The 14,918-nt window shown below is 37.3% G+C and overlaps 1 protein-coding gene across 4 annotated transcripts in view; it reads left to right on the top strand.

Moving 5' to 3' along the window:
* Positions 1–14,918, top strand: part of SDHAF3 (succinate dehydrogenase complex assembly factor 3) — a 64,055-nt gene that overhangs the window by 22,820 nt on the left and 26,317 nt on the right. For 3 of the 4 annotated variants that reach the window (XR_006166213.1, XR_006166212.1, XM_042801931.1), the window contains exon 2: positions 11,491–11,697. Coding sequence is in view for 2 of the 4 variants with exons in the window: in XM_042801931.1 (XP_042657865.1) it covers positions 11,491–11,694 (204 nt within the window). In the remaining 2 variants the exon portion in view is untranslated. Of the gene's footprint in view, positions 1–11,490; positions 11,880–14,918 lie in introns of those variants that run through there. The other variant, XM_042801930.1, reaches the window with a different exon arrangement.

Genomic DNA, 14,918 nt, shown 5'->3' with positions numbered 1-14,918 from the left:
AGTTATATCAGTATGCACTTATTTTCATAGAGAAGCCCTATTGCTGCTGTTTAAAAGCAAGGAGGACTGAATTGTAACCAAATGATGGTGGTCAAATTCACTGAATTATTTCTATAGATGAGGACTTTAAAAAGTACTGGACTGAATGTCATACTTGGATAAGTAACACCCTTACAAGAATTCACCTGTGTTTCCCAGTGGCAATGTTTTTTAGTTTTTGAAGTCATATGAGTCCACCTGTATTATTGGTTTTATTGATGTGCAGTCTCCTAGGTAGTCCTTTATGAAGAACACACCTCATAATGTTTGTGCCATGTTGAAGAAGCAGGTAGATAAACTTTAATGACTCCTTGCTTGTCTTTTTTGAATGCCTCCGCTAGCACCCAGGTAGGGCTTGGCTCTTGCCACTGTTATTAGAGGAACCATGTTAAGACTGGCCAAGGAAATCAGCCTTTGACTCAGTATTTTCTGTTGCCAAATTTGCTTTGCTAAATTAGCATCTCATGTATTGTATTGGAACAGGGACAGTAGAATATGTTCACTTAAACCTAAGGAAGTTTCTCTCTGTTTGTCCTAAGGGATAGATCTGACTTTTACACTAATGACCTTCTGGTCTGTTTATTAAATATAGCCCATGACTTTTCACATAATTCATTCAAGCACATTATTCTTCTACAGGTCCATTAAAGTAAAAAATTCAGTGCATCTTCAGCAGAAGGGTTATTTGTGGTCTCGGGGAAATCAATGCAAGATGTCTATTAGCAGATTAAATTTTTGTTTATACTTGATTTTCTTCGTTACTATATTAGTTTAAGTTTTTGGCTTTAGTGATCATATAGGAACGTGAGTAATGGAAAAATAAGAATACCGAGTCTCTTGGATATATATGTATACTTGAAATGCTTTATTGGGTGTAAATTGAGGAGAAGAACACGCGTGGAAAGTCTTTCAAGTGCCATCATCTGGGATATGTAATCTTTTGCATGTTCTTAGTATCTAGCAGTCTGGAAACTAATGTGGTTGTCTTGGAAACAGGCTTTATTTTCCTTCTGTGAATATCTTGATGTGAAATCATTGTCTTCCTTGAAGATCTGGAAGTAATACCTCTGAAATAACTGCAAATTTAAGATGTATGTCTTCTATTTAAGCAACTGATATGAGAGTCTAGAAGTGATGTCTGCATTGTGTGCTTTAACTATAGTTGTGTTATTATGTTGCTAAAACAGTCTTTAGTTTTTTTTAGGTAGAACACCTGTTCTTAGTGTTGATGTTTTTCTGGGAATTATCTACAGTAAAGAACTTTGCCAAGATTTCCTAGCTTAATATATAAATAGAAATATTACAGTATAACTGATACGTTGAGGAAGTTAAGTTCCTAAAACCAAACCGATACTATCATTTCTAGTCTTTTTCCATGCCCTGCTTTAAATTAACAGTGTGTGATAAAACCTTGAATATTCTGTGAGATTGTAGCATAATATTTGCCAGACAAAACATCAGCAGTAGTCATAAGTGAACAGGACAGCTTTTTTATTAGCCAAAGAGCTGCCATGCACAGCATAAAATGTCAAAACAAAATAAAAACCGAGTTAAGAAATAACCATCTTTAAAATTGCTGAGCATTTATGAGGATTTGTATGAAAATATGAAACAATGTTCTTGACAGAAGTTTTACTTTTCTGTTCTGTAGCTTATTTTTGCAGTCACAGCAGTCTTAAGAGTTAGGTATTAGTAACAGTGTAATTTCATCATAATTTTTACAGGTGAGAGTCCAGACTGAATCGTTTTCTGTGTTTTGTTCTTAATTGTTAACTGTATTAAGTTCTAATGGGGTTTTTAATATATTTCTCTCCCAAGTATTTTTGTCTCCAGTACCAATTAAAAGACTCAAATACTTACATGTCCTTCAGAGAACAATACTTTTTTTTTTATTCTTTCATAAAGGAAGTCTTTTTCGGGAGGGAAGCTGACAGTTTGAATGATACAACCTGTCCAAGGGAAGAGAACCATGACAGGATCTTGCTGAGCCATTGGAACCCATTTGTGTGACCATCTCGTTTGTTCTACCTCCCATATCTTCCTTCTGCCCTGTTTCTTGTGCCTCATCTATATTTCAGATTGATCTCTCTTTTCAGAACTTAATTGGTCATTTTATTTTTTCTTACGTGTTGTTTTTCCTTCAAGTATGTTCTGATTTTTTTCCCTTCTTCCATAGAACGAGCTCAGGCTTTCTATTTAAGGCCTTAGATGAAGCTTATTAATGTAAGTGAAGAGGATCTTAAAGATTATGGTTGTTATCAGATGATGCAAAAAGCTTTTAGTGACCTAGATTTTGGCCCTGATGTGCAATACTGATGTAAGTATTGTGCATCCAGAAAGAAGTAATTAATCACAGCTTGTTTTTCCACAAATGACAGTAAAGTCACTCTGATGTACTGTAATGCTGTTGTGCTCCATTCTGGACTTAATAGCATTTATATATGTTTACCTTGGTGGTCAGGCCACAAGCTTCCCACTTTCACCTCAAATTATGATCTCACAAGTCTTACATGAAAAAAGGACATTAAAATAACATGTTATTTTAGGTATAAACAAAGCTTTTAGTCCTTGAGCTTTTTTCACATTCCTCTAAATAAATGTAATTTCTTCCAGTTTAACAATATTAGTAAACTGTGTTCAAAAGAAGTAGCCCATTTTATACCTTCCTGATCAAATAATAATTTTCCATGCTGCTTACTAAGTATTACATAATCATATTCCCTGGCTCCGTTTTAGCTGAACAATTTTTCATTCTCTCCTCCCAAACTGCAAACAAGCAAGCAACCAAAAAAGCCCACCCCTTATATGGGAAGCATTCTGTATAGTTATAGTATGTGCATCTCTGTGTTACTGTGATCACTATGCTGAAAGTTGATCGATAAACACATATTCTAGCATCCTTCCTGAATATCCTGGGAAAACGTGATATTGTTAAAGTTCTTGTGGGTCTTCCTTTCAGATTAACTTTTAGAAAACTTCGAAGTTTTCTGGTGGTTCCCATTCTTTATGATCTAGTGACTTTGTCCTGGAGAAATCTGTTTTACCTCTGTGTGTGTAATTCGAAGTGGTGACATTGTCTTTCATCCCCAGAAATTAAAATATTCATAATTCTAAGTTTTCTAAGGATAAAAGGAAGTAATTTTTTTCTTTTTTTTTTGCATCGTGTGTTTCACTTCAGGATGTTGCTCAGTCTGACTTCAGCAGCATTGCCCAAAGATAAAACAAACTCCAGGGGAGACATTCTAGATTCATTCAAGGAGAAATGGTATTTTTGTTGCCTTTTGTAATTAAAAAACCACAAACCAAAGTAACTAATGAGCACTTTCTTATTACCGTAAGAAAGGAAGGAAGCTGGTTGAGGTCAGTCATCCACAGCCAGCAAGAGAGACACGTGTAGTTGCTTTCTTAGTGATGAGACCCACATCTCTGGAGGACAGTGTATCCAGTCATCACATCATGTGTAAGGCAGAAGTTTCTATGATGCTCGGCACATAGACAACCTGCATCTCTGGCTTCACTTAGACATGTAGCATTTAGATATAGACAATCCCATCGCAAGTGCTAGACTACCCCCTTGGCATCAAATGGCTTCTACAAATCTTTCCATTTAATAATGGACTGAAATACAAAATAGTTTATCCAAGCTGCTCTTCACACAATTTGTTTTAGAGCTCCTCATTAATTACAGCTGGGTATATTTGTTAGAAAAGGGAGGATTTTATTTCACCTGTCTTGATTTTCTTTGAGGGTAGGGGATATATCCTGTAGCAAGCTGGGTTCTCCACACTGTTGGTCTTGAAGGGTACTTGAGGAACCAGTTTGGCCTCTGGCAAACAATGTTGTACTGCTTGTGTTTTGCATCTGTGTTGAAATGAACTCTGTGATGCTCTGCTGTCCCTGTTTTTCCTTCCCTTCCAGGAGTGCCACCATAGTGGTTGCCTCAGCAGAGGGGCAGGGACAATGGCTGTGAGTTATCAACTCTGCTGTAGCCCCGCCCTGGGATATTTTTTCCTTTGGGGATTCCTCAGCTGTCCTGATCAAGAGGGAAGAACAGGGGACTTATCCTGGGAGGAATGCAATTTGCACAGTTGCTGGATTAGGAAAAAAAAAATGGTTTAAAAAATTTATATGAAAATGTGCTTTCCTTTAATTTCTGAGAATGCTGAGAATGCTGCTTTTTTTTTGTTGTTGTTGTTTGTTTTAAATAGAGTGAGCAATGTTTTAATGAAAATAAAGTACTCTTTCTGATAACCTTGATTCTTCCTTATGTGTGCTTAAAGTTTTAACTTAGTGTTCTTATGACTGGTCATATAAACTATTCAGTCTGTTTTTCAAGTGTTCGCGTTTTTATACATAGCAAACCTCTGAATAAAACATACTTATTTAATGTGTTACACCCTAACTTCTGCTTAACAGAACCCTTCTATTTTTAATGGAAAATATCAAGGGCGGCTGAAATTTGAAATGTAGCAGAAATGGCAGAGTTTTTAGCTTGTTTAAGGCATCTTATTCTTTATGTCTAAGAGCTGTCAGAAGGTGGTAAACAGACCTCAGAACAGCAGCATTTATAACCGAATTGCTCTCATGAAATATAGATAAATCATTCAACAGAAGAGCTAATTAAATCTGTAACCTATATCATAGACACTGATATCCTGTCCATTAGCACCTCTGGTGCTTCACTCAAGCCAAAGAGCTTGTGTTTACAGTATGTTTAATTTGAGCTACAGAGATTTGTGTGTGAATGCAAAGAGAATTAGAATATAATTTAAATGATGCCTCAGGATAAGCAGTGGTGAACACAGGACTCGAAGAGGATTTGCTTGCTTACCTCTGTTGGCCTCAATACCTTTTGGGTGTTGGTGTTTTCCAGGGTTACATGTAAGGTCCTATAGCATTTGCAGGAAGGGAATAATTGAGACTTCCTTCTTGCGCTCACACTACAGTCAATAATTTTTTTTTTTTTTTTGCAAAAACACCCGTCAGTAACCACTCACCTTACATCCTTCATGCTTTTGGCAGGAGCTGTCTTAAGCCAGTGCTGAATGTTTGTGGAAGTTCCTCTTGCTAGGAGTTGCCTCTGGTTTGCTGTTACACGTGATGGATGCTCAGGTGATTTAAATGCCAGAAGAGAAAGTTGTTTTTTAACCTTCTAAGACTTAAAGTAGGAACTGGACATTTTTTATTCCCCAGAGGCCCCCTGCTATGCAGGGTACCTCAGTGCAAGGTTCCCATCTTCATTCTCTTGCCATTTTTCCAGCAATTGCTATTTTAATTTTCCACATAAGAAACTCTGATAATGCCCGCCATATGTCATTACCTGGTATAATTCAAATACTATTTGATGGCTATTTTCAAAAGCAGGAGGAAGGCTTACTCACTACTCTTTATAGTATATGGACATTTTTTTCAAGTGATCATGGTGTGTCCTTTAGAAAGTCAAAGGTGATTTGAAACTGTCTGATAATAACATTTTTCCTGTTAGAGGATGTGAGCCTACACATATCCGTTTATTCAGATTAGGTAATTTATTTGACAGTAATTGTATATTATGCAATTTTAAAAATGTTTGTGGGCTATTTTAAGTGGTTTTATAGGATGAAGTGTAGGTTGTTATGGCTTCACATGTGTATGAAAATATCCACTGAAATTGCACTTAAGCTGAGCTTAAGTGTGGTAGAATTTTCCTGAGTTTGTTATTGCATTTCTAGCTATACTTATAGCTTCAGGTAAAATATATGAAAATGTTCTGGAATTTCATGAAGTGTATCTCTCACTTAAAAATCACTTCTATGAGTGTCAGCAAAAGACAAAATCTTTAATTAGTTTAACAAACAGAATAGTTTTGTAGTAAAAAATACCATCCTAGTAGCATGTGTTGATTTTGCTCCTAGTAGCAGCAGAAGAATTTGAAATGCTGCAATTTTAAGTTAACTTCCTGGGAGTGAGGAGGGTGGCCTCTCAGGCCGTGCCTTTTTTTTTTTTTTTTTAATGTCACCCTGAGAAAAATCAATTTTAAATAATTTGGTAGCATTTTTCAGTGCCTGACTATGCCCTTTTTGTTTAACATGTCTCAGAGTAGTGGTTTCTGATCTGGCCCCTGTAATGTTGGCTTTTATCAGTGTTACCATTAACTTGACTGTAAGTGGAATTAGTCTTTTTGGAATGGATGAATACATTGGCTTTGTGTTTTAACTGCCTAAGGGAGATTAAAATTTTAGACCTTTTTTAAATAGAAAATCTGTCAAGCAAGTGAATTGTACAGGTAGTTACTGTGAACAGACATATCTATCCTGACTTTCTCTATCTAAATGAATTTTACAGAGATTTTTGGAGTGATTGTCTAAAATGTAGCATTGTACATTTGAGGAGGATGCCAAAGAAAGTAGAAATTGTGTTTACCATTCTTCCCAGTAAAAATGGGGTCTTAACCCATGTAATCTTATGATTAAATCATAAATGTCTGTTAGCATTTCATATTTGTATATGAGATAAATATCTGTCAGCAGGCGCTGGACCAGGTAGGAGTCTCGACATCTGGCAGTCAAGAAGTGAGGCTTTTGATTGTGTGGTTTTTGCTTTTATTTTTGTATTTAAGCCTTTCTCAGCTTTGAAAACAGCAAGGCTGACACTCTTTATGTAATGTGTGGTACTTTAAAACCTCAAATGTCACCCATCCCCTTGCCCTTTTGGTGAATTTGTGCATTCTCTGAATGCTTGAGTCAGAGAGCAGAAGGAAATGTTGTGTTCACTTCAGTTAATGAATTTAAATAAAAACCCCTCTGGTTATTGATCACAGCAAATACTCAGCTTCTGTGTTTTTGTAGAAATCACTTGGAGTTTCACGTATTTAATCACGCCACTAAGAGAGCCTATTGACTGGATTCAGCTTGCATGCTGTAGACTCCAGCGTGATCTGTGGGAAGAACCAGCATCTCTGAGGAATGCATCCAAGCATTTGGGTGAGGCATCTGTCTCTCTGCGTTGGCAGTATGGAGGGTTTTGGGGTGTCTCTGCAGTTGCATGTACTGTTGGCAGTGCAGGGACCTGGCCAGTCTGCACCTCAGACTCTTACCCTCCTTTAAGGCTGGGATGTGCTGGGAGGAGTGGAGCTCTGAGGGTGTCTGTGATATGGATGGCCTGTGTGCTGGGATTGAATACTGGATAAATCAGCCACCTTTTGATGATAGATAGTCAGGAAAGGTTGTCTTGATTTGAACGTGATTCTGAGCCTCTTTGTTTCTGGTGGCAGTCATATAGAAGGGGCAAAGGCTTTTACCATTCAGCTGGTGGTTTGGTTTTTTTTTGTTTGTTTTGGTTTTTTTTTTTTTTTTTTTTCATGTAGGTGCTCAGAGAGTGTACAGCTGGTACCAGCAGAGGATCATTGCAGTAAGAGCTACTTAGAAAGAACCAACCAACAAACCTAAAAAAACCTAAGGTGCAGAGGTTGTCCCTGACTGATCTGCCACACTTGACCATCCATGCAAGGGAGGAGAGCACCTGTGTGCCTCTGCCATGCCGAGCCTGGCTCTGCAAGGGCGCAGGTTTGCTTGTCTTCTGTTTTGTGTTTCCTGTCTCTGGTTCTGTGAGCAGAGTACAAACCATAATTGGAATAAGATGCCCTTGACAAATCTGACGAGGATTTGTGTCATGATTGACAAAGGAGTCATATGTGTATGACTTATATTTGGAATATGTAGTTACATGTAAAATAAAATGAAAGGCAGAAGCGAAATAATTTTCCTTGTTTGGGAAAGCTAAGCAAGGGTTTGTTTCATTTCTGCTGGTAGGGAGGATGACACTAGGAAATAGCTAAATTCTGTATCTATTAAGTTCTGATGAAAACTAAAGCATATGCAAACATGCTGCTGTTCCTTATTGCCTGAGAAGGACTGTGATCATCATGTTTTGTGACCAAAGATATATTATTGAAAGAACAAAAGTCAGTTTGGTTTCTTTTCATGCTCCTTCCCCCCCCCTTAGACTTTTAAACCTATTACTGGACTTTGGAGTTCCCATGTGCAGTTAGCAAAATGGTGCATTTTCTGTATAGAAGCCACATTTTAAATTACAGAACTATGTACCAGCAAATTATGTAGTACCTTTCCACAAATCACTGATCACATAATAACGGTATGAATTTCTGAGGGAACAGTAACGTGTTAAGCACTTAAATATCCCAAGTTTTGTTTGTTTCTCATCTGGCATCACAGCCAGAGAAAATGAGATATGCTGTATAGTTGATCTTTGTCCAGTCCTTTTCTAAAGGCTGAAACATATTTTCTTCGGTGCATCACTGCCTTTTGGTAAAATGAGGTGAGAAAGTTCCATTTTCTGTCGTGAGCCAACCAAAACTCAGCATGTTTTCAGGGTCCAATTTTGAATTTTTGTTCACATTACAAATCGATGTGAAACCGCAACTATTGAGGCTTTCTGGCACGTACAAAACATTTGTTCAGCTAGAAAATGAGTGGGGGAAAGGAGCCAGCAGTGACATGTCCAGATGGGAGCACGCTGGAGTGCTGCGAAGCAGAACACCCAGCAGCGGGGAGTGGGGAAATGCAGTCCATCATTGTTCTGGGTGCAGGGCATCTGTGAGAGCGGGTGTTGCGGCTTTGTTGAGGACCATCACTTCTGAGATCTGGGTTATTTAATGCCGATGCTTTGTGAAATGTGATGCTTTGATGTTAGAGTTAAAAAAAAAAAAAACCAAAACAAAACAAACCAACAGACTTTTTACCAGTAATTAATGTGTTATTTTTGGAAAGGACAATCTTCCAGTTAACAAAGTTTGTAAAATTGTAACCGGTCTTTACATGGTCTTCAGTTATTTCTAGGTACCATAGCCCATGCCTGCAGCAGTAGCCCCAGGCTGCTCCGGGGTTGTCGATCATTAGTGGTGGGGAGGACTTTTCTCCCACTGTGGAACCTGCACTGGGGGTACATCGCATGGAGGGGCTCTCAGGGTTTGTACATCCAGTCAGGTTTCTTGGTGAGATGTGGGGAGTTTCATATTGCTTGCTTTCAGTGTTGTTTCTGAATTGCACCCTATGTATGTTGTTGTTTGGTATAATGAGAGTATCTTTTTTTGGACTCCAGAATCAGTATAGACTGGATTGTTCTGTGCAGAAATTTGAAGATAGGATGGGGTGGAATAGTTCATGTGTAACGTGTTGGCGTGTTAGTGGTCTGCCGACAGCTTCAGAGACCACATTTGTCCATCTGCTTTGATAAGAAATTCTGTAAATTACGAAGTCGAAGACTTTTTAACCATTATAATTTTTTACCTCATTTGTTACTGTTTGATTGTTCAGACATCAGGAAAAAAACTGTGTTTAGTTCCTTCTAAACTCTGGACCAACTCTACCATAATGGAATACCGCTGAGATGTAGGATTACTATGAGAATTATCTGTAGTATCACTGTTCCTGAATGCATATTTGGTGTCAAAAGGGGAGAGGTGATGTGGGGAAGAACCTCAGTATTATGAAACTGTTCTTGTTTTAAAGTTGCATAATAAGAAAAATGTTCTACTGCTGTGGACCTCTCTGTTAGAAATGAGGACTCTATTTAGTTCAGAGTCTGTATTAATAAAAATTTACTTTTGTTTGCCCCCATTTGTTTTATCTATTTTCTTTAAATAGCCATGAGTTAAGCTTTGCAGCAGGACTGGTAAGATCCTGCTGACTTTAGTGAGGCCTGACATAGCCCATAAAGAATGTCGGGTATTTATGTTAGTAAATGTTGTAATTTTGAAATTTATCACATGCTCATGAATAACATTCATCCTTCTCACCCATTTCTCTGGAATTATTAGGCATATACATGAAGTAGTGGCTTTAGGAACTTTGCTGATAATTGGATTAACAATTCAGTATGCAGTAATTAGGCTTCTTTTAGCTGAAAATTGGAAATTAAAACAATGCTTATCTTATTGCTATAATCCTGTGCTTTTGAATATTGATACTGGATCCTTTATTTTAAAAAAAAGTGTTACCATGTAACACAGTCATCATTCTTATTGATTCAGAATATAGTTTTTTCAGTTCACTTTCATATACTATATTCAGAGTTGTGCTGGAAACTTTAAGGGTGCTTTAAAGTATAACTTAGGGAAGTAGGAGAGAAGCCTATATTTTTTTTCCAATAAAAATTAACTTTTGAAATTAATTTATGAATTGTGGAGTTTGTTTTTAAGTTCCTCTTAAGAAAAAGGAAAGTTTAGGTTCCCTTCCAACCCACTGTTCAAATGTGTGCTTAACTTTTAAACATCAGAGTAGGTTCACTGACTTCAGTAAGTACCCATGCCACGAGGCTTTGGACAAATTCACTCACCACAGCTTCTTTGGGAGCTGCTGCAGTGGGGCAGGTGCTGGGCTGAGGGAGCCGGGGAGCTCTCAGGATCCGTGCTGATGGGCTTTGAACACAGCGGTGTCAGCGGCAGCACTGCTAGCCGAATTAAATTTGCTGAACCGCTGTCCTTGCAAAGCCTCGAGTGCTGTAATTTAGAGAAGTTGTAATGGTCAAAGATTGCTCCAAAGCGGCGAGAAAGCAATTTTCCAACTATGTCCACATTACTGGTGTGACCTGTTGGCCACTTCCATTTCTGCCCTTGAGAAAGTTTTGCTTTTATAATGGTCCTCAGCCTGGTATTGCTGTAACACATACCGACTGTTTTGCCTATCCACCGACATAAATGCGGTCATCTAAGCAAACATGGTCCAAATACTTCCTGTTACAGCAGGACTGAAAGTCGGTCTGAACAAATTTATGTTCAAAACAGTGCAGAAAGGGGGTTTTCCTTTTCTTTTTTCCTTCGGGGAATGAGGATGCAGTACGGAGGTATCTGTCCTTGAAGCCCCTTCTTATTCTCTCTTTTTAATTTTGCTAATTAATTTCTCCCAAAACTGGCAGAATGACAGAAGTCTCATAGTTGCTGAATTCCTTCCACCTTTGGAGCAATCCAGGACTGGGTGCAAATGACCTTATCAGTTCGCAGAGATGCAAAAAGGCTTTAGGACATTTGTCTAATTATAGATTGCTTTTTCTAATCCATTTCTTCAAGATTAATACTCTTCCAGATGTATCAGTTTACGAAGTGAATTCTGTTGATATCCTGCTAGATAGAAAACATGTATTTGAATAGTTATAGCTACCTAAATATATTTGGCCTCTAATTAAATTTTAGTAGTAGTACATGATATAACAGTTAGTCTGTACATACATGATATGCTTTTAAACTAGCTACATAAAATAAACTGTAGATATCAGAAATATCTTAACTTTTCCTTCTTATAAAAAGTGTATTTTTTTTGGTCATTTGGTGTTGATTAATAGACTGTTGTAGAAGATTGAGTAAGGGTATGTTATTACAGTAAAATGGTATTAAAAAAAGTTGACCTGAATCCTGCATTTGTAATTTTTGTGACCTTTATGTTCCTTCCTCATTAGAACTATGCAGCACTGATACAGCAACAAATTGATGAGGACAAACAAAACTTGAGAGAAAAGACTTTATATGGAATCCAGCTCACAGAAGAAAAACTTAATGACTTCCGTGACGAACAGATTGGGCAGCTGAAGGAACTGATGGACGAGGCTACCAAACCTAATAAAAAAATCACCATTTCTGAAGACTCAAAACACAAAAACTAAAAGGTTTTAAAAATTGTTTTAATGCATATGAAATAATTTTGAAACTTCCTTTTCCAGCTGGACTTGAATGTGGTTTCTGTGGCATAATGGGCACTGCCTTATGCCCTAACTTGTCTGAAACGAATGTCTCTGGCTATTTGGCTTTCTATGCAAGAATAAATATTAAAATGGGGTAATCACAACAATTTTCTGTTAATTGCAGTATTTCTTTTCTCCTAATGGAAGGTGGAGACTTAAAGAAATTGATAAAATTAAACTGACATTTTTAAAATAGGAAGGTTTTTTTTATTTTTATCATAGCACCCATAGGGAAAACATCTTTCAGTTTGTATGTCATCCTCTGGCTAGAAAAGATGCAATTAGCATCTATTTTCTGATGTGGATTCAGTAGACGAAGGTATGGTACTAGAGTGGGCTTGGCTTGATGGAAAGAAATGAGCAGTATTAGAAAAACATACTGCTGTTGAAATGGAAAGTTGGCTTTCTTCTCGAGCTTTATTGTGAAATGTGCTTTAAAAGATGTAGTTCATTATTAAATTGACCTTGAAGGAACCACCAGCTTATGAAGAAAATTCTGCATTTTTTCAAAACTAGACTCAGATTATTGCTAGTATCTAAAATTTTTAAAAACTGTTAATGAGTTGGTTGTGCTGTACTTAAAATTCAAGGGCTCTTTAAAAGCTCAGTATCCCATATAATTCAATATTTTATATAGACTAGAATTTGCAAACCCCTTGATCACAGAAATTATCCTGTTGATAATACTGTGTGACAAACATTAGTAATTTATTTGTAATAGGAAGTCTTCATCAGGAAAATGTGTACCCATTGTAATACTCATACTACTGGGACTAAAAAAAATTCTGTTTTTTTATCTGTTAGGAAAAAAACACACCACTTCCAGTGCAAAAGGCAGCTTTCATCTTGTATTCCAAACCTAGTTTTATATTACTAGTTTTGTTCTATTTCTGGACCTTTCCCTGTCAGTTACCCACAGTGTGTTCAAGACAGCACAATTTCTTTCTTCTTGGGGGATAACAGCTTTGACAAGTAAGCACATTTCCATCTGTCTCAAGTTGTAACAACATGCTGTTTGCCAAAGATACGCTCCTGGATCCTAACGGGGTAATTTGGGGAGCAGCCTGCTTCTCTCTCCCTTACCTCTCTTCCAAATCCTTTGGTAAGATTTTAGGTTGCAGGCTGCTCATTTCTGTTCAATCGCAAGAGTCCTGTGTGAGGAAGACTTCTAGTTGCTTTTCTGTGTCTTCCTCTGGCAGCCCTGACCTCTCTTGCTTGTGCTGTAGGAGGTTCTTGGTGCTTCAAGGGCATATTTGGAGAGGATGGCAGCTCCCTTCTGGCCTGCTATGTACCTCGATCTTGCCCCAGCATTAGAGTGGGAAGCTGATGCACTGTGCATGCAGGAAGCTTGAAAATTGTCTCTGATGCTGCCATTCACACATACCTGAAGCTTTTTTTCTTCTTAAACTTCAAAGTCTAAAAATCTAATCCAACTCCAGAGTTTAGGGCATAAGGATGCATTCTGTTGCACTTCCATCAGATATACAGTAACCAGTAATTTGCATCACTAGATCTACTCGGTTTTACTACCAAAAGCAGTGTTTGAGTGTTGACAGTAGAGTTTGCTTCCACTCCTTGATTGCTAGTACCTACTTTCCATTCAGTATCCAAGTTGCTTCAAATTTGTTTCAAATACTGCAAATCAGAGCAGTTATGTTTTTATCAACACATTTAATGAAACTTGTTTGTTCAGTGAAACTAGATGGAATACTTGTTTCGCGTCTTTCTGCTCATGTATGTACCTAGATAATGCACATTTCTAGAGGCTAAATTAATTTACAATGAAAAATTGCTACTTGGTATGAAAAATGTAAGCTTATAATGAGACCTAAAGTGAATTGGAAGTGAGGATAAACATCTTCACACCCACTGTCCCTTTTCTAGCAGATCCAACGACTTTTTTTCTTTCATTCACAATGGTAGCTCGTATTTTGTACAACGGTTGTATTCTTGTTTAAAACAACTCTTGGAAAAGCCAAAATTCCACAGTAGGAAGGAAACATCTTTAGATTGTTGGCTCCAAGACAGCCAGTGCTAATAGCAAGGCATGCTCTGATCTGACCCAAGCAGTGCTTATGTAAGTGGCGGGCATGGGTGGCCCCACAGAAGTTTTGCAATGCTACCACAGCCTTGCATTAGTGAAATTCTTTGATTTACAAGTGTGGTTAATGACAGTTAAGGAAGACAATGGGCTTCTCATCCTGTCTACAGAAAGGTAGTGACAAAGATGCTTTTTCTTTAATTTTAATTTTTGAAGTCATAGGATACCTTTTGTGGAGAATTTTACACAGGGTCTGATGGATAATGAACAAAGAAAGCATCCATCAAAGTTACTTCAAAACTCCAAGCAGCATGCTATTTTAAATGGCAGAAGAGTTGCTTAGAAAAAAATAAACTAATGCCATGAAAAATGGCTATGATCACTTTAGAAATGAGTGTATTCATCTGTGTTCTCTGTGCATTGGTATGGATTGTTATGCAACTAAAAACTGAAAAGCTGCTACCACCCTTAAAAGGCCTCTCTCCATTCCGTTTATCCATTAAGAAAAATCCTTTGTATTTTGTTGATCTTAAATCCATGAGGCCCTTCTTTATCACTGTTTTAGTTCCAGTTCACTGGTTAATTTGGCTAAACCTAATCTGTGGTAACACTTTACGTGATTGCCTGGCAGCTGGTACAAGTTGGAGAGAGCTGATGTTTTAGATAAGTGGAACAGGCACAAGCTGAAGTCTTAACAAGAAACAAACAATTTTCAGAAATCTGTCTCATTAAAAAAATACTAGTTTTGATATGCAAAATATAAAGTTATACATCGTAAAAAAAAACCAACTAAAAATGTCATTCTTCTAGTGTTTTATTATTTCTATTATGTGGGTTTGCTTTTTTAACTGTCTGTCCAGCAAGAGCTATTAGAATGTGATGTTTCTTGCTTAAAAATAAATATTTTAACATACTGAAGGTAGGATTTATGAAGGAGTTTCATTCCTGGCTATTTGGGCTTCCTTTAATCTTTTTGAATTATTAGTGGACTTTCTATTTCTTTATCTTGGATATGTATTTATGAGAGGCTGGTTATTCCTTGATGATTCAGTGGCCAAATCTTCATCGGTTTATAGATAAAAATATTGAACAGTTAGTGAAGGAG

This window comes from Tyto alba, unplaced genomic scaffold (genome assembly GCF_018691265.1).
Source record: "Tyto alba isolate M040663 unplaced genomic scaffold, T.alba_DEE_v4.0 Super-Scaffold_38, whole genome shotgun sequence".
NCBI lineage: Eukaryota > Metazoa > Chordata > Aves > Strigiformes > Tytonidae > Tyto > Tyto alba.
Note: the sequence above shows the minus strand (reverse complement) of the source record. Positions and strands in the feature narration are given on the sequence as shown.